We start from the raw sequence: 19,660 nt of genomic DNA, 5'->3' as shown, positions 1-19,660 counted from the left end.
AAACACTCATATACATCACATTTATATATATTTTTTTCACATAAAGGTAACATAACATTTCAGGTACACATGGGTCTCACAGACCCAAGTAACACCACATACCAGGTAGACAGGGTCTCACAGACACAAGTACAGTAGACCCTTGACTCACGAACACAATCCGTTCCTAGACCTTGGTCGTGTTCGAAATTTTTCGTGACTCGGAGCTAATTTCCCCATAAGGTTTAATGGGAATAATATTAATTGGTTCTCAACCCCTACAAACCAATATATATTATGTATATTTTGCCTTATTTTACACAGATAATGTAAAAGTCAAGTGTAAAAAACCTTAATATATCTAATAATATAATTTAAAATGGTAAACTAACACTATAAAAACGATTGTAAAGTGAACACTTACTATGACTGGCGAGACTTCTGGCTTGACGGACAAGAGAAGAGGAGGGTGGTGGGTGGGGAGGAGGTTATTTTGCGGAAGGAGACCCTCCCCCATCCAGGTCGGGGAGATCTCGTTCCGGAGATTCAACTCTTCTAGGTTTTTTTGGTGAACTTTTAATCACAAACTTATCCAATGTCTGTTGCCTTTTCCTTCCTTGCATAACTCTTCTGAAATGGCTCATTAAATTTTCATTGAGCATATTCACGATCCTGTTCGTAACAATTTTGTCCGGATGATACAATTCAAGGAAGCACTGGACATCATTCCACTTTTCCAATGCGGCTTTTATCACATCACTGCTGACATCTGTAACTTCCTCCCCAGCCTCCTCTTCGTCAGTTGATTGCTCCCGAGCAAGTTGCTCCTGCTGCTCTTTGTGGAGTTGAACAAGTTTTGTCCGCAGTCAAAATCTTCTGAATGTTCAGCGACCAATTCTTCAACATCTTCGTCGTTGACTTGTAGACCCCGCCCTACTGTTGCCCATGGACACAATTTCTTGCACAATCTCTGCATCGAAGCCCTCAAAGTCACGGACAGTTACGCACTGGGGCCAAAGTTTCCGCCACGCAGAATTTAATGTGCGGTACGTAACTTCAGTCCATGCGTTATCAATGAGGGTTTATGCAGTGAAAAACATTAAAGTGCTTCTTCCAAAATTCTTTTAAGGTTAATTTTGTCTCTTCAGTTACCGGAAGCATCTGGAGAAGAGCGCCTTCGTATATAATTTCTTAAAATTGCTAATGACTTGTTGGTCCATGGGCTGGAGAACAGAGGTCGTGTTGGGTGGAAGGAACTTGAACTGAATGAAGTCATGTTCACTGCAGTCATCCAAGTACGAAGGGTGTGCCGGGGCATTATCCATGATCAGAAGGCACCGCAGGGGTAGCTTGTTCTCTGTTAGGTACTGACTCACGGTCGGCGCAAACACTTCATCAATCCACTCCATAAACAAGCTCCGTGTCACCCATGCTTTTGTATTGGCCCTCCACATTACAGGCAGTCTGGCCTTATTTACGTTGTGCTGCTTAAAGGCACAAGCGGGTTATTTTTTGAATGGTAGACAAGTAGCGGCTTTAGTTTCAAGTAGCCACTTGCGTTTGAGCATAACAAAAGCGTAAGCCTGTCCTTCATTGGCTTGTGGCCTGGGAGCGCCTTCTCTTCTTGGGTGATAAATGTCCTGTTGGGCATCTTCTTCCAGAAGAGGCCCGTTTCATCACAATTGAAAATCTGTTGAGCGACGTATCCTTCGGCCTCCACGAACTCGGCAAACTCGGTCACGAATGCCTCAGCAGCAGCCTTGTCTGCGCTAGCAGCCTCATCATGCCTAATTCAGAGTGAATTCCAGTTCTCTTCTTCTTGAAGTTATCAAACCACCCTTTACTAGCCTTAAAATCATCTGGCGTGGCACTAGTAGAAGGAGTTTCCTTCAGCAAACTCTGATACACTTGCCGAGCTTTCTCGCAGATGATCGGCTCGTTTACACTATCACCTGCCATCTGTTTCTCATGTACCCACTTCAAAATTATTTTTTTTCTGCCTCTTCGAGGGTTTGCGATCTCATCTTGGTTAGTACTGTCACTCCCTTCGCAACATTTGCTTCTTTAATGGCATCCTTGCTTTTTAGTTTTCAAATTGTCGGGAAATTGTCGGACTTAGGTCCCGCGCGTTTCTGTACTCACTTGCGATATCGGTCACGCGAACACCACGTTCAACCTTTTCTATAATTTCTTTCTTTATTTCAATGGTTATCTTCCTCTGCACCCTCTTCTCACCATCACTCTTCACTTTCTTACTTTCACCACCACTCTTCACTTTCTTAGGCCCCACTTATGAAGAAAATCACAAGTTTTAGCGCAAAAAATGCTAAGCGAATTGACGAACGTCTTGTACACAATGAGATGAGACAAAGAGCGATGCGTGGGTGACGCCGTGCGTGGGCGGCTGGAGGATGGCTGGTCCCATGGCAACTCAAACGCTCTCACGTGTGCTGGGCGATTTCGCGCATTTTTCAAATGTTTGTGTCTAAAAATTAGTTTGTGAAACAAAGTGAATTGTTATTTTCCAGAAATTTCCAGCATTTTTCAAATGTTCATGTCTCAAAATTAGTTCATGACCCAAACAGAATATTTATTTTCCGCATTTTTTTTTTTCGTATCTCAAAGTTAGTTCGTAAGTCAAGGGTGAAATTTTACCTATAATTTTGGTCGGGGATCGAGTTTTACGTGGGTCAATGCGTTCGTGAGTCAAGGGTCTACTGTAATGCCACATACCAGGTAGACAGGGTCTCACAGACCCAAATACCCTTGTACTGACAAAATAGAAAGAGACCTTCAGGTAACTCCATTACCCCCTGCATGGATACACAAAGTCAGGAAGTTATTGGGAAGACCAGGTGTCCCAGGTATTCAGAAGTGACTGTTCAAGAAGTTTTACTAGGGGGGTGGGTCTCTCAGACCAAGGTCTACCTGAGGTGGGTTAAATAGCCTAAATTACTACCTAGGAGGGAGGACAGAGACAAAGAAGCATTCAAAGACCATAATGCTGTAAGTCTATCCACCTTTCAAAATGCCTGGTTGTAGAGCAATAGTTGTACAATAAGAGCTTTCTTAAAGCAAAAGATTTGCAATGGAAGTCTGCATTCCCAAAGATATGGTACTTGCCAAGTACACAAGGTGTGACTGCAGATACCCCAGAAAACATCTCTCCATTTATGAAAGATGAATATGATTGGCCAATATCCCTTCCAATTGGTAGAACATGACCCATACATACAATAAATGGTCCTAAAAGATAAAGAAAATGGAATTTTCATTATAAAATAAAATTTTATTGTATACTTACCGAACAATTATACAGCTGTAGGTTCCCTACGAATGGCAGACAATAGATTAAAAAATTCCGCGGTGGCGCCGCCATCGCTAATGTAGGTGACGTCATCTCCCTCCACTCGAGGGAGCTACAGGTATAACTGCCCAGGTAACATCAATTCGTTCCTTTGATTAATAATTGTTCGGTAAGTATGCAATAAAATTTTATTTTATAATGAAAATTCCATTTTTATTGCAGTGTCTTACCGAACAATTATACAGCTGATTACCCATTGCAAGGATGCCTGTTGTACCTTACCTTGTAAGAGAGCTACTGCAGGAGAATACTGCCTCTGGTCGGTGCTCATCTTATGTAGTAGAAGGCTTGGAGTATGACCAATGGGTGCTTCTACATGGAGTGGAATATCCTTGTAGGCATGGTGCTCACCACTGACTCAACGAAGATACAACAAAATATTGCCCTTGCCCTGGGCTAAGACCAGAAATAACCAACATGAAAAACAACTGTCACCTACACCGAAATAAAAAACTTTACCCACCAAAACTAACACTAAAATGACTGGTGAGTACTCCAGGTACATTGTACCCCCAGACTTCCCTTTAACTTGTCAACCTTGATAACAAGGCGAAACATAGGCTAACAGAGGGAGCAACCCCCTATGTTGTTTCTCCCAACACCATGCCAGCTACCGAAAGTGGACCGAGCGACTTACAATCTTCGAATACTGTCTCGATTTCTTTCAAATAATGCGTAGCGAACACAGATTTAGATCTCCAAAAGGTACTTTGGAGGATAGCGTATAGCGACAAGTGTCGAAAAGCGAGGGAAGTTGCTACCGTTCGAACTTTGAGCGCTTTCACTCTCAGTAACGGAAACACTGCGTCGTTAGCTTGAAAATGTGCTTCAACAATTAATTCTCCCGGAAAAAAGGAAATAGCATTTTTTGAGAGAGGGTGAGAGGGATTTTTAACAGAGGACCACAAAAGATTTGATTGACCTTTAATTTTCTCCGTTTTGCGGAGGTAATATCTTAAAAGTCCACACACGGGACATAAGAGCCGTTCTTCTTCCTGGCCTATCAAGTCTGTCAGGTTCTTGAAAACGAAGTTACATGGCCAAGGATTAGAGGGGTTCTCGTTTTTCGTGAGAAAATTGAGCTCCACGGAGCAAACTGTTTCGCCTTGAGAAAATCCTACCTTTTTGTCCATCGCGTGTAGCTCGCTAACTCATCTAGCTGATGCCAATGCAACTAAAAATAACGTCTTCTTGGTGAGATTCCTCATAGACGAAGACAGTAGCAGTTCAAAGGGAGGACCCAAAAGTCGTTTAAGAACTATATTGAGATTCCATGCTATTGAACCCTTTGACGATTTGGAAGTCTCGAACGATTTAATTAGATCGGATGGATAGGTCTAGTCCTCTGTGTTTAAAAACTGAAGTCAGCATCGCTCTGTATCCCCTAATAGTCGAAGGCGCTAAACACGTAACGTCCCTTAAGTATAGAAGGAAATCAGCTATTTCGTTCACAGATGTTTCAGAAGAAGAGACTTTAGTTTATCTACACCATTTCCGAAACACTCCCCAATTAGACTGGTATAGTCTGTTAGAAGAATCTCTTCTGCAGTTCGCGATAGCTTCTGCAACTCGTCTCAAAAAACCTTTCGCTCTGACGAGACTCCTGACAGTCTGAATCCTGTCAGTGCCAGAGCGGATAATCTTGGTGGAATCTTTCGAAGTGCGGTTGTCTGAGTAGGCATCTCTTTAACGGAAGAAGTCTGGGGAAATCTACGAGCAAGTCGAGGAGATCTGGGAACCATTCTTTCCTTGGCCAGAATGGAGCGACTAGTGTCAGAGAAACATTTTTGTGGAATGACACTTTGTTCAGCACCTGTCTTATTAGGCTGAACGGGGGAAAGGCTTACACTTCCAGGCCCGACCAGTCTAGTAACATTGAGTTGACTGACCAAGCAAGAGGGTCCGGGACTGGAGAGCAAAACAGAGGAAAGTGGTTGTTCCTCGAAGTTGCAAAGAGGTCTTTCATCAGCTTTCCCCAAAGATTCCATAGGTCTAGGCAGACCTTCGCATCGAGAGTCCATTCCAACGGCAGTACTTGATGATGGCGACTTAGTTTGTCCGCCAACACGTTCATTTTCCCTTGAACAAATCGAGGGATCAGCGTAACTTGAAATTTTTCTGCCCACAGAAGCAGATCTTTTGCAATGTTGTAAAGGGTGAAGGAGCGCGTTCCCCCTTGTTTCCTGACGTAGGAAAGTGCTGTGGCGTTGTCTCCGTGAACTGCTACCATCTGTCCCTTCACGAGATGAGAGAACGCCTGAAGTCCCAGGTACACTGCTAATAGCTCCCTTACATTGATATGAAGAGAGCGCTGAGTTTCCGACCATTCCCCTGACGTTTCGTTCTTCCCAACAGGGCTCCCCAACCTGCGTCGGAGGCGTCTGAAAAGAACTGAAGGGTTGGGTGGAGCAGACGAAGTGAAAGACCCTCTACCAGTCTTGGTTTTGAAAGCCACCACGCTTAGTCCTCCTTGATTTCGTCTGAAATCGAGAATACTGTCATGTCCGGTTGAGTCTTCCTGCACTATGATGCCTTCAGGAAGAAATGTAGGGGCGTCATGTGTAGTCTAACGAGTTTTACAAACTGTTCCACCAAAGCTAGTGTTCCTAACAGACTTGTCCAATGGTTGGCGGAACAGGACTTGCGGTCCAGGAAGTCCTGTACAACTTCCAGACACGACTGGACTTTCTTTGGTGAAAGAAATGCCCGAAAAACTCGAGAGTTCAGAGTCATCCCCAAATAGAGAATGCTCTGAGTTGGAATTAGCTGAGATTTCTCCTTGTTTATAAGAAGACCTAACGAGTGAGTTAATGAAAGAGTCCTCTTGAGATCCTTCATGCACTGACTTTCCGAAGAGGAGCGGAGAAGCCAGTCGTCTAGGTAGAGTGACACTCTGATGCCCAGGAGGTGTAACCACTTTCTCAGTGGAGTCAGCATTCGCGTAAATACTTGCGGTGCTGTCGAGAGGCTGAAGCAAAGAGCTCGAAACTGGTAGGTCTTGCCCATGAACACAAACCGAAGGTATTTCCTTGAGTCTTGGTGAATTAGGATGTGGAAGTATGCAGCCTGTGTATCCAGGGATACCATCCAGTCCCCTTGGCGAAGGGATTCCAACACCGAACAAGTCGTTTCATATTGAATTTGGTCTTCTGAACGAACAAATTCAGTGCGCTTACATCCAGTAAGGGCCTCCAGTCCCCTGATGACTTGGGGACTACGAACAGACGGTTGATGAGTCGAAGATCTCGACGAACTCAGAATCGGTCATTCCCCAATCGAGTCGAAGGTGGCTGTCGCTGTCATGAGAATCCGAGGTGAAGTCAATGTTGCTACGCTACACGCCGGGTGAGGGTTATCTACTTCTCTGTTCCTCTTCACACGGGGTGGAGAGAACACCTCTTCAGTCAAATGTCTCTTCAACGGATGTAAGAATGAAGAATCACGCCACTTATGACGTCTAATCGGCGACGAATCACTCAACTCTGTCGATAACTGATTACTGAACGACACACCTTTCCAATGGTGTTTAGTCGAATCCCGGCTGTCGCACCACAGGATCGACGGAGGAAGTGACTGTCTGTGGGCAAACCCCGACAGTCTCCCTTGGACCTCCGGTATGTCTTCTCCCCGAGGCGGGGGAGCGGGACAGGGACCTTCGTCTTGGAGAACTATCGGGACAAACAACCACCCACTCAGATTCCACTGCACTGCACTGACACTTTTCACTTCACTAGAAGTCTTTTCTATGAAAGACTTCACCGATAAACCTAATTGCATAACTATATCAGCTAATACATCAAATTTCTTTTCAAATTTAGACTCAAGACTGGCAATGGTGTCAGGAGAAACTCCACGGGAAGTTGGCAAGGGAGTTACAGGAGCAGGAGTAGGAGGACTCAAGATTGGAGACATAATAAGAGGAGAAGGAGAAGGAATAGGAGCAGGTTCTTCGATAGAAGAAGCAGAAGCAGCTAAACTAGTCTTACTTTCAGCTCTGAGAGCCGCCTTCCTCTTCCTATCCTTAATTACTTTCCCCCAGTGAGAAACAAAAACTTTCCACTGTTGTTCACTCCAATCCTTGCATTCATCACAAGTAGACTCTCTAGAGCACTCACAACCCCTACACTTAATGCACTTAGTGCGAATAATAAATTAATTTAACTAACATAGTTTTGCACCCTCCGGCGCAAAACCTAACTACTGAAGGACTAGAGGCCGACATGATGGTAAGACCACAAAATTGCAGAAAAGAAATTCAGCTTCAATCCTACAAACACGGAGTTGAATACTTCACTGATATTGGAGAGATATACTTCCCAACAAATGAAGAAAAAGTCTGCACCGACCACCGATGTTCATCAGAAGCCGGCAGAGAACGGATTGATGTTACCTGGGCAGTTGTACCTGTAGCCCCCTCAAGAGGAGGGAGATGACGTCACCTACATCAGCGATGGCGGCGCCATCGCAGAATTTTTTAATCTATTGTCTGCCATTCGTAGGGAACCTACAGCTGTATAATTGTTCGGTAAGACACTGCAATAAAAATATGATTTATGGGTAATATTTCTAAAAAATAAACTGCAAAGGTTGATATTAAATGCCAAGGAAAAAGAAATAAGTCTAGGCCTCTTGTGCTTCAACCTTTGAGATTGTCCATGAAGAAACAGGAGTTTTGATACAAGAAGATTCTTGTGACTATATGAAGGCATCCTCACTGGATACAGAAGACTGCAGTGCTGAAAATGCAAACAAGACAGGAGTAGTAAAGGAGTCCAAGGAAGTGCCATTATTTTTCCTAGAAGACTGTCTGGGCTATGAACTTAAGGGGCTAACAAGACCAAAATGAGACCAATGACTGGAATGAGAAACTTCACTTGACAGGGTATGAAGCTCCCCGACACCCTTCAGAGGTGGCAAGGACCAGCTGAAACAATGTCTTGAGGGTCAAATTCAGTTAAGATTCATCTGTCAAGGGCACATATGGAGATATTGTGAGGCTACACAGAGTGCTCATAAGAGATATAGTAAAAGGTAAGGGAGAGCAGTGTTATATTCAAGCCCCAACTACAGCCTGAAATTTTTTAGCATAGAAACAGATGTTTCAAGGAGTTGAGTACCCTGTTCATTACATACCGTAGGAAATGAACTGGGTCTACTTGCCCTGGTAAAGGGAAGTGGTGAAGTAGCTGCTACTGTAACTTCCAAAAACGGACCTTGCAGAGATCACGTTAGATAACCTCCAGGCAAGAGGATGAAGAGGCTCGGGTTTTAAGTGTTAAACTGTTCAGTGGGGCTGCTTCAAAAGAGGTCCCCAGGTGGGAAGAACTCTTGACATTGTCTCTGCTGAGATCTATGAGGTCTAGTAACCCCTTCTGCCATGGCCAAAAGGGGGCAATGAGAGTCATTAGTGAGTTTGACAAAGTATGGAACTTCACCATGACCCGACTCAGAAGGCTGAAAAGGAAAAATGCAAGACATCCAGCTGTCCCAGGCCTAAAGCATTATGTCTACTGCCCAAGTTGCTGGGTCCAGCTGTGGTAGTCTTATGTTTGATGAGGTAAACTGATTGAGGAGAGGCCTTGCAATGTCCAATTAAAGGGACCACTCTTAAAGGATAATCTGAATGGTCCTGCTGAAAGGGTATCCCAACAGGTTGCAAATTCCTAGAATAAACCTTGGAATTAAGGTGACAACTCTTTCTTTTTGCAAAAATGAAGATCTTAGCCTTTTTCCACCACAATTCCGCAGGGAAAAACCCAACAAGATTGCCAGGAATGCTTAGGGGGCCTAAGAAAATGGCCCAAAACTCCAAGAAGTTGATGAGCATACATCTCTTTGCATGACCAGTTCTCTGTTTCAACAAACCTAGTACATAATTAAAAACAGCCTTATTATGTACAAAAAATTCTCCAGACCCACTAATCTGATGGATGTTTAGAATTTAAAGGCCTAATAGCAAAGGCCTAGACCATGTTCTAGCGTACTAAAAGGGGGTCTCTTTATTTCTCTCTGCAACTCCACTTCAAGCAGATCTCTGCTGCTTGCTCTCTCATGGTCATGCCATTTTCACTTTTTATGTGCCACTCATCTACAAACTTGCATTTTTGCATTTTAATTCAAATCTGTTTTATATAGTCTTAGTGTATATTAGTGTATATTACCATCTATTTTTAGTCCAAGTGGTTTCTCATTCTCACTGCCAATTTCATTACTGTTAGTACTTATCTTGTCCTGATACTATGTGACTGTGAGTACATTGAATGTTCTGTTACAAAGTAACTGATGAGTACTTAACTTGTGCAACTACTAGGCACATTTCTCATTTTTTTATTCCTTGTGGTTTCTTGTTCCCCGACCTTGCTACAGCTTCATTAGTTTGTTTGTTTGTTTGCATGGTGTTTTTACATTGCATGGAACCAGTGGTTATTCAGCAACAGGACCAACGACTTTACATGAATTCCGAACCGCGTCCAGAGTGAACTTCTATTAACAGAAATACACATCTCTAACCCCTCAATGGAATGCCCGAGAATCGAACTTGCGGGCACTGAGGTGGCAGGTCAGGACCAAACCGATCACACCACTGAGGCGCTTTGCTTCATTAGTAGTACTACTAGTAATCAAACCCATGTCAGTGGATGGCTAAGATACAGGGACTGCTGAATGAGTCAAAAGCTTTAGCTATTCTAGGTGCAACTTTTGACTCACATCTAACTTTTGAGAAACATCAAAAGAATGTGTCAACAAATGCTGCACAAAAGTGAAGTATTGTACGAAAGGCAAGATATATACTTATAACAGTGATAAAATCAATGCAACCTGTTTTAGGCAATTCGTCCTTTCTTTACTAGAATACTGTTCTCTGGTCTGACTGTTTGCTTCTGTTGGAGATTTATCTCTTGTAGATAGTGGCTGGTGGTGGTAGGTTTAATTATGCAGTTAATTTACACTTTGAAGATCGTTCATGACTTCATCAATAATAAAAAAAATGATATTGTTATTGTACAATAAAGTTTCATACATACTTACCTGGCAGATATATACTTAGCAATAGACTCCGTCGTCCCCAACAGAAATTCAAATTTCGTGGCACACACTACAGGTAGGTCAGGTGATCTACCCGCCTGCCGCTGGGTGGCAGGAATAGGAACCATTACCATTCTTGAAACAGATTTTCTCTTCCACCTGTCTCCTGAGGGGAGGCTGGGTGGGCCATACAATCGTATATATCTGCCAGGTAAGTACATATGTATGAAACTTTATTGTACAATAACAATATCATTTTCATACATTCAACTTCCCTGTCAGATATATACGTACTTAGCTGATTGGCACCTTTGACGGAGGGTAAGAGACAGCTAGTTACTGATTAGACAGGTAAACAACATATGTTGTAGGTAATAAAAGTTAATTAACAATACCCTGGTTCCTACCTGTTTAGGCGGAAGATTTCATAGCTTATGCTTAGAAGTCTGCTTCGCCTCAAAAGCTTCAGCGAGGGTGTGACCTATGGCTGAGAACTCTTGAAAGGACTGTCAATGGGGTCTTATCCACTTACTCGACAGAACCTGATGGCAACTGTCACTGGGGTCCTATCCACTTACATGACAATATACCTATGCCTATTGGCATAGAAAGGAGTACAACACTGATCCCGATCACCCGATCCTAACCGTGGATTAGTATTTACAATTGAAAGGCGTTATCCCCAAACGCCTTTCAAACAACCTAAAAACTCAACATCAAATTATTTTAAAATTACACTATACCAAATATAAGGATAAAAAACAAATTTAAGGATCAGTCGTATCTCCTTTCCCCAGCACTGTATCCGCTGATACATCAGTCCCAGAGAGAAGCATTTCTTGTATGTTATTCTTACATCTCTTAAGTAATGTGAGGCGAACACCGAGTTGCACCTCCAATACGTGGTTGGGGGGCTACCTAAAATGTTCTTCATCGACTGTTCTTGTTGAACGATAACGATGTAGCAACTGCACGTACCTCGTGTGCTTTTTAACCCTTAATGTCTTAAATGAATCACTATCACGAGCTCATGTGAGCTTCAGTTATTACTTTTTAACAAAAAGGCTAATGCATTTTTTGACATTGGTCTTCTTGGGTCTTTAACAGCACACCAGAGGCTTTGATTGCAACCTTGCAACTGTTTCTTCTTTTGCAAGTAAACTTCAAAGCTCTAACAGGACATAATGCTCTTTCAATTTCATTTCCCACTAATTGAGAAAGCCCTTTTACTTCAAACGTTCTAGGCCAAGGTCTTGAGGGATTTTCGGTTTTCGCTAAAAACAAAGGCCTGAAAGACAATACTGCCGAGTCTCCCTTAAAACCCACTCTTGAGTCAAGAGCTTGCAACTCACTTACTCTTTTTGCAGTAACAAGAGCTATCAGGAAAATACATTTTCTTGTTGTGTCTCTGAAAGACGCTTTATCAGGAGGCTCGAATCTCTCTGACATAAGATATCTGAGGACCACATCTAGGTTCCAACTAGGGGTGAGCGAAGTTCTTGATTTCGTCGTCTCAAATGATCTAATTAAATCATGAAGATCTTTGTCATTCTCTATGTTCAGGCCTCTATTCCTGAACACAGCAGACAACATGCTCCTATATCCTTTAATGGTTGACACTGCTAACTGAGATTCTTCACGTAAATATAAAAGAAAATCAGCAATTTCGGTCACAGAGGTATCGGAAGGAGGACTCGCCTTGCACCATCTACGGAAAACTTCCCCACTTCGATTGGTATATCCGCATGGTTGAGGACCTTCTTGCTCTTGCAATTGCTTTTGCAGCTTTGCGAGAAAAGCCCTCTCGCTCTGACCAGTTCTTAAAGATAGTCAAAAGGCAGTCAGGGCGAGAGCGTGGATGTTTTTGTGGTACCTCTCGAAGTGGGGTTGTTTGGGCAGATCTGTCCTTTCGGGAAGAGATTGGGGAAGTCCACTATCCCATTCCTGTACCTCTCCTGTGAACCATTCTCTTGCAGGCCAATAGGGAGCGATCAACGTCATCCTCATTCCTTCCGAGGACACGAACTTCCTCATTACTTCCCCCAGCATCTTGAATGGGGGAAAAACATAAGCATCTATGCCCGTCCAGTTCATGAGCATGGCATCGACTGACAGGGCTCTGGGATCGTCCCCCAACGAGCAAAAGTTCTCCATCCTTCTGGAGAGGAACGTTGCAAATAGGTCTACTTGAGGCTTCCCCCAAAGAGACCATAGTTGCTGGCAGACTTGTGAATGAAGGGTCCATTCTGTTGGAAGGACCTGGTTCTTTCTGCTCAATCTGTCCGCCCTTATATTTCTCCCTCCTTGAACGAACCTCGTCAGGAGCACTATCCCTCGTTCCTTCGTCCAGACCAACAGATCCCTTGCCAGCTCGTAAAGGGAGAAAGAGTGTGTCCCCCCTTGTTTTCTGATATATGCCAGAGCCGTGGTGTTGTCCGAGTTGACCTGGACCACCACGCCTCTGACTTCGTTCTCGAAATGTCTCAGTGCCAGATGTACGGCTATGAGCTCTTTTGCATTTATATGCCAGGTCTTCTGTTCTTCCGTCCAGATGCCTGACACCTCCTTCGTCCCTAGTGTTGCTCCCCATCCCATCTCCGAGGCGTCGGAGAACAACACTAGGTGAGGGTTCTGAAGAGACAAGGACACTCCCTCGTTCTCTCTTAGAGGTTTTAACCACCATTGCAAGTGGTATTTGATGCTTTCGTCTATGGGAAAGGATCCGTCAGTTCTCCTGTCTTCCTGTTTCCAACTTCTCCTTAGATGGAAACTGCAAGGGTCTCATGTGCAGCCTCCCCAGAGAAACGAACTGCTCTAGCAACGAAAGGGTGCCCAGAAGACTGAGCCATTCCCATCGCTGAGCTTCGTTCTTTCTCTAGGAAGGCTGGAGATCTTTTCCACCCCTTTCGCAATCCTTTCTTGGGATGGCCTATGCTCGAAAACCCGAGAATCCATCCGAATCCCCAGATAGGACGATGTTCTGGCTGGGGATCGTCTGAGATTTCCCGAGGTTCACGAGCAATCCGAGAGATCTGACTAATTCCAGAGTTATCTCCAAGTCCTCCAAACACTGTTGTTTTGACTGTGCTCTTATGAGCCAGTCGTCCAAGTAAAGCGATATTCTCACCCCCTTCAAATGTAGCCATCTTGCTACGTTCCTCATCAACGCCGTAAACACCTGAGGAGCTGTCGAGAGGCCGAAGCACAAAGCCCTGAATTGATAAATTCTTCCCTGCACCATGAATTGAAGATATTTCCTCGACGACTGATGCAGGGGGACGTGAAAGTAAGCATCCTGAAGGTCGAGGGAGACCATCCAATCTCCTGGACGGAGAGCAGCGAGGACCGAATTGGAGGTCTCCATGGAGAACTTTGTCTTCTCCACGAAGCGGTTCAATGCACTCACGTCCAGGACCGGCCTCCACCCTCCCGACGCTTTTGGCACCAAAAAGAGGCGGTTGTAAAAGCCCCGAGTGTGTGGATCCTGTACTCTCTCGATGGCCTCCTCCTCCAACATCTGCTGTACTAGCCCGAGAAGGGCATCTCTTTTTACAAGATCTTTGTACCTCGCAGACAGCTCTCTCGGTGTCGTCGTCAATGGAGGTCTGTTCCTGAAGGGGATGAGGTATCCTTTCTTGAGAACTTGTAGGGACCAAGCATCTGCTTTTCTTGAAGCCCATGCTTCTGAAAATTTCAGAAGTCTGGCCCCTACTGGTGCTTGGAGGACTGGAACCTCATTTCGGATTCTTTTTCGGGACTCTGATAGAAGATCTTCCTCTTTTTTCCCCTCCTCTCTTCCTTGGGGCTCGGTTTGAAGTGCTGCCTCGAAAGGGCTGTTGGGCAGTTCTTGGCTCCCTCTTCGTGACAGGAACAGCTGGTCTAGGTTTCTTTGCAGATTGCACCAGCAAATCTTGTGTTTGCCTTCTCATAAGAGTGTGGGAAAATATCCCTCTAACTGAGAAGGAAACAACTGCTTAGACAGGGGGAAGGGGCGTATAAAAGAGAAGCCCTCTGTACTGGAGAGACTGCCTTAGTTAAAAAAGAACTATAGACAGACCTCTTCTTTAGTACTCCTGCCCCGAAAAGGGATGCCACTTCAGCCGATCCATCCTGCACCGCCTTGTCCATACAGGCAAGGACACTATGCAAGACTTCTGGTTCTAAAAACTGAGGGTCTTGCGTCTTCTTGGCCAAAGCCCCAAGGGACCAGTCTAGGAAGTTAAAAACTTCAAAGACATGGAATATTCCCTTGAGGAGATGGCCGATGGAAGAGCATGTCTCCTTGCCGAGTCCACCAAGGTCGAGAAGTCCGCTTCAGCAGAGGAGGGAAGAGCAAGTCCCATTGATTCTCCCGTGTTGTATCAAATCCCTCTCCTTCCCGATAGCCTGGAAGGGGGACAGGTAAACACAGTCTTTCCCGCCTCCTCCTTGGTTTTAAGCCAATTTCCGAAAGACTGCAAAGCCCTCTTCATTGAGATGGTTGGTTGCATCTTCAAAAAAGAGGAAGACTTTGCAGTCTTCGTACTCGAAAATAAAGACCAAGGAGAAGGAGGGGCAGCAGGGCTCAGAGACTCTCCAAATTCTTTTAATAAGAGGGCTGTCAAGGTCTTATAGTCTGAAAGACCTGCCCCCTTATTTTCTTCAGAGTCCGAGACATCTTCTAAATCGTGATGCGTTATATTTGGAGATGAGTGCGCAACTGGAGGAGGACTCCTCTCTCGGGAAGGTGAAGGGCTCGTAGAAACACCGACTGCAACCTGACAAGGGCTACGGCCGCCTGTGCGACGTCTTGAGTCCCTGCCAGGTGAAGGCCAATGTTACCCTTTGTCTTTGATTACACTAAGACCCTCCTGACAAGGACGACGGCCCCCCCGCCTGTGCGACAACTCTCGTTCTCTAATCAGAGAAGTCCTTGAATGTCTCTCCATTTTCCCCAGAATCACGCCCCTCCTGACAGGGGTGGCTACGGCCGCCTGTGCACGTCTAGAGGACCTTGTCAGGCGAAAAACTGATCCCGAGAAAAATCCCAAAGAGGAGCCTCCAAGTCCGCCTCAAACTCCGACAATGCTTCTGATTCATAGCGCCTGAAATGAGATTCAGGCGCCCGACATTTGTCAGTAGGCTAAGGCTCTTTACGTCTAGAATCAGGCTCCTCAGCGCCTGGCTTCAGCCACTTCAGGCGCTTTGCGCCTCATTTCAGGCGCTTCAGGCGCCTTGTGCCTCGTTTCAGGCGCTTTGCGCCTCACTTCAGGCGTCCTAAGCGCTTTTCGTCTCGCTTCAGGATCCTCAGGTGCTTTGCGTCTGATATCAGGAGTCTCAGGCGCTCTACGTCTGACTTCCGAAGTTTCAGAAGCTTTGCGCCTCGATCCAGGCGCTTCAGGCGCTCTTCTTCTAATAGGAGTTTCAGGCTCTTCTAGCCATCCATGAAAATCCTCTCGCCTTGAAGGTGCTTTGCGCCTGACAGGAGCCTGGCGTCTGGCTGGCGCCAGGCTCCTGGCAGGCGCCTCGTCCGAGCTCTCAGAGAGTTCCATAGGACGGGATCTTTTAATAGGAAGGAATTTATCCTTTCTTCTAGGAGGATCCTTCTTAAGCACTCCTACTAATGAAGATATTTGCTTTTGCATTTTCTCCAAAATCTTCGTAGCTGCGTCCTCTTTTTCTATTTCCGCTGAAGGAGAAGGAACTTCTGAATGTACCTCCTTTCTCTTCTTTTCCGGAGGATATTCTTCCGGGCTAGAGTAAAATACTGGAGACTTCCAAGATCTCTTCGAAGGTCTCGATAATCTGTCCGAACTCCATCCTTTCTTCAAAGACGAATCAGATGAAGAAAAGCACTGTTTCAGGACGTCTTTCCAACGACTGTCCTTGGCAGTCTGGGACGCAACTACAGAATCTGCCGAGGGGACGCCTGACCGGTGGGGATTCTCTGAAACCTCCCTGCAGCTTTCGACATTTCTTCTCCTCTGGGCTTGGGAGCTTGAAAGAGGTCTAGACCTGGGAGCGAGACAGAGCCGATCAGACGCACCCTGCACTTCACTGGGAACACTTTCACTATGCTTACCTTCTAATTCTTTTAGTTTACGCTCCATTTCTAAAAGCGAAGCTTTTAGACTCGCAATTTCCGATGTTGAACTTGCCGAGTCGGATAATTGAGAAGGTAAAGCTGTATGGGAGGAAACAATTGGATTAGAGATAGGCAATCGCCCGCTAACTGGCTCGTTAGAGACCAACCTACTCACACTCTTGGAAGAGGCTTTTCTAGCCCTATCCCTTTCCAACTTTCTCAAATAGGAATCAAGCATCTTCCATTCCTCCTCATTTAAATCCTTGCATTCATCACATGTATTCAATTGTGAGCATACATTCCCTCTACAATTCTTACAAGTGGTGTGAGGATCTACCGAAGCTTTCGGTAGTCTCACATAACAACTCTCATTCACACACACTCTGAACGAAATCGAAACGTCAGACATTGAAAAATCCAAATCCGAAAAAAAAAAATCCAAATCCGAAAAAAAAAAAAAAAAAAAAAAACAAAAAAAAAAAAAAAAAAAAAAAAAAAACCAGAGATCCAATACGTCACCAAATAGCAGTCCAAAAGATCAACGGCGTAATGAAATTCGAAAGTCAAAGTCAGGAGGAACTAGCAAACGATGTTACCAGCTCCGGCGACAGAGAAAATCTGTTTCAAGAATGGTAATGGTTCCTATTCCTGCCAACCAGCGGCAGGCGGGTAGATCACCTGACCTACCTGTAGTGTGTGCCACGAAATTTGAATTTCTGTCGGGGACGACGGAGTCTATAGCTAAGTATATATCTGACAGGGAAGTTGAATGTATGAAAATGGGCAAATCCCCTTTGTACAAGAATCAATAGTTATGGCCACCAAAAAGCTGTAAATTTCTTATAATCCTACCTCAGTACTGATATTGCATTGATAAAAATATTGTTATATATTACAGTAAGTACTGCACAGTACTAATAAAATGTGTAATCTGTACAAAGACATTTTGATTTTGCATTGCCAAAACCCCTCTAAGTTATTTGAATACATAATTGAATAAAAGTGTTTTAAGAAATGTACATATACTTGCCTCTGTTTGGTCCTCAGTATGAATTCTGGAATGAGCACGTAGCTGGCTGAGACGAGAGAATGTTTCAGGACAGTCAACACAAGTATAAATTCTACTTAGTCGTTGAATTTTTTCGTACTTTTTCCTTGGTCTTTTACTCTTTTTTCTTCTAAGCACTTTTCTGGTTTCAGAATCTTCCACCACATTTTCCTCATTACTAAACTCATTCTCATCACAATCTTTTACTCCAACCAGGTCATCCTCCTCATCCTCGTCATTTTCTAGACCATTGATCTCCAAACACTGCTGTATAATCTTATCATCTGTTTCCACCTTCATGATGATTTCATTTGGTGAAATAACTACTGTTGTGCCATGTTCCCTTTCACAATCCTGAATGTTTGATATGGTGTACTGGCTCAGCTCTGTTGCTGAGGTCTCCATTTTGGCAGATGATTTACAAAATATGTCTGGAAAAGAAGCGTACATTAATACGTACTAACATTACTGAAGACTATGAAAAACAATCACATTCTTTAAAGATGAAGATAAATAAACCCCTTGAATTGTGTGTAAGTCTTGACATACTGTATTGTTAAAAATAGAATTCTTGAACTTTACAAGGACTACTTACGCCATTGTCAGAGTGAATGGAACCAAGATTTAAAAATGAAAAGGGTCTTTTTTTATTCTCACTAATAACAATATTAATATTATTAGTATTATTATTTTTATTGTTAATGTTTATGGTAATGAACTTGCATGAGATGGTTTCAAAGGAAAGAAGATCCATTACAGATAAACAAGAAAAGAAGAATGGATTAGAACCGTTCACAATAATAACAACTATAAAAAGAGATTTTAATGCATTGTGCAAATAACAAATAAAAAAATAATACTGAATTAATAAAATTACACTAAAGAAAATTTTTTATAAATGAACTTCCAAAGTAATATACATACAACAAAATAAGTCCGAGATGAAAAGTTCAAAATTACAGAAGTTTGCTCAAAATGAAAACCAAAGTTTCTTATGGGAATTTAATAGGAATCCTATAAGCAATAGCCCTGTGAATATTATATCTGTCCACTACTGTACATAGTGGAAAAAGCCACCAACATAGTCATGAAATATATGTTTATACATATACGTATTACAATCCATTTTATCTGTTTACTATTAATGCTACCAAACCTTAAAATATTAACATCTTTACTGCAAAAACAAATCTCTTATTCAGGTCCTTTTCTAACTGGAATACCTAATTTCAGACACTGGTAACAAGTCCGTTAGGATTTAAAAAGGGGTGCTCTTATTCATGGAGGAGACGACATTTACAAACAAACAAAGTCAAAAGAACAGGTTAAGTACTGGTCTGAAGCTCTCCTGATATCGATACTGTAATGATAATCCATATCTCCTTGGAGCTATTTCATTATCTAACATTAGAAAATGGATACTATATGCAAGAGTAAAACTTTCACACTAAGTAGTTCACTAAAAAAAATAGCATTCAAGGTATCACAGATGGAGCACCCAAATTATCTTCAAACAAAACTAACTTATTTGCTTTCAATAATACAACTGCAAAGTAATTATAATACAAGTTTATTGCTAACTGTTTAGACATCTGCAAAACTATCCCTTGTAATTTTGATTCAAGGGCATGACACCTTTCCATATCTTTTGTCCTTCACTTATGAATTATGTTTTTCACTTTCATACTCGTCTTAAAAGCACAGTAACCATATTATTTACCTTTTACTACAGGTTTCATTACATCACTGTGTCAAATTGGAGAAAAAATTATCTATAATAATGAAACGGGTTGCCATGACATATTCAAACAGGAGTTTGCATTGTGTGCTCACTGACCTAACCCAATTCTTAACAAACACTATATTGACTCATTTCATAATCTTATCTGACTCTAACATGCTATAACCTTACATGGCTTATAGTATAAATTAATAATCTAACTCTCAATAAAACTTTCAGTACCGTAAATAAAGAGATTAGTAAAGACAGTCCCCGGCTATCAGTGGGGGTTCCATTCCTGGGGGATGTGCCGATAAGTAAAAACCGCCATTAACTGAAACTCGGCGGTTTATGGCACCTCTTAATGTTACGGTGCCATAACTCTATTATTGGTGCCAAGGCGCCAATAACTGAACTCGGCCTGTTATGGCGCCATAAATTGCCAATTTTATGGCG

The 19,660-nt window shown here is 43.3% G+C and overlaps 2 protein-coding genes across 4 annotated transcripts in view; one reads left to right on the top strand and one right to left on the bottom strand.

Annotated features, from left to right (window-relative positions):
* Positions 1-19,660, top strand: part of LOC135202015 (uncharacterized) — a 159,866-nt gene that overhangs the window by 43,665 nt on the left and 96,541 nt on the right. The window lies entirely within an intron of this gene.
* LOC135202305 (zinc finger protein ZFP2-like) overlaps positions 1-19,660 on the bottom strand; it is a 79,594-nt gene that overhangs the window by 8,239 nt on the left and 51,695 nt on the right. For all 3 annotated transcript variants that reach the window (XM_064231641.1, XM_064231640.1, XM_064231639.1), the window contains exon 2: positions 17,467-17,915. In XM_064231641.1, the coding sequence (XP_064087711.1) occupies positions 17,467-17,889 (423 nt within the window). In that variant the 5' untranslated portion in view covers positions 17,890-17,915. The remainder of the gene's footprint in view (positions 1-17,466; positions 17,916-19,660) is intronic.

Source organism: Macrobrachium nipponense, chromosome 30, assembly GCF_015104395.2.
Source record: "Macrobrachium nipponense isolate FS-2020 chromosome 30, ASM1510439v2, whole genome shotgun sequence".
Lineage (NCBI taxonomy): Eukaryota > Metazoa > Arthropoda > Malacostraca > Decapoda > Palaemonidae > Macrobrachium > Macrobrachium nipponense.
This window is presented reverse-complemented; position numbering and strand designations above follow the sequence as displayed.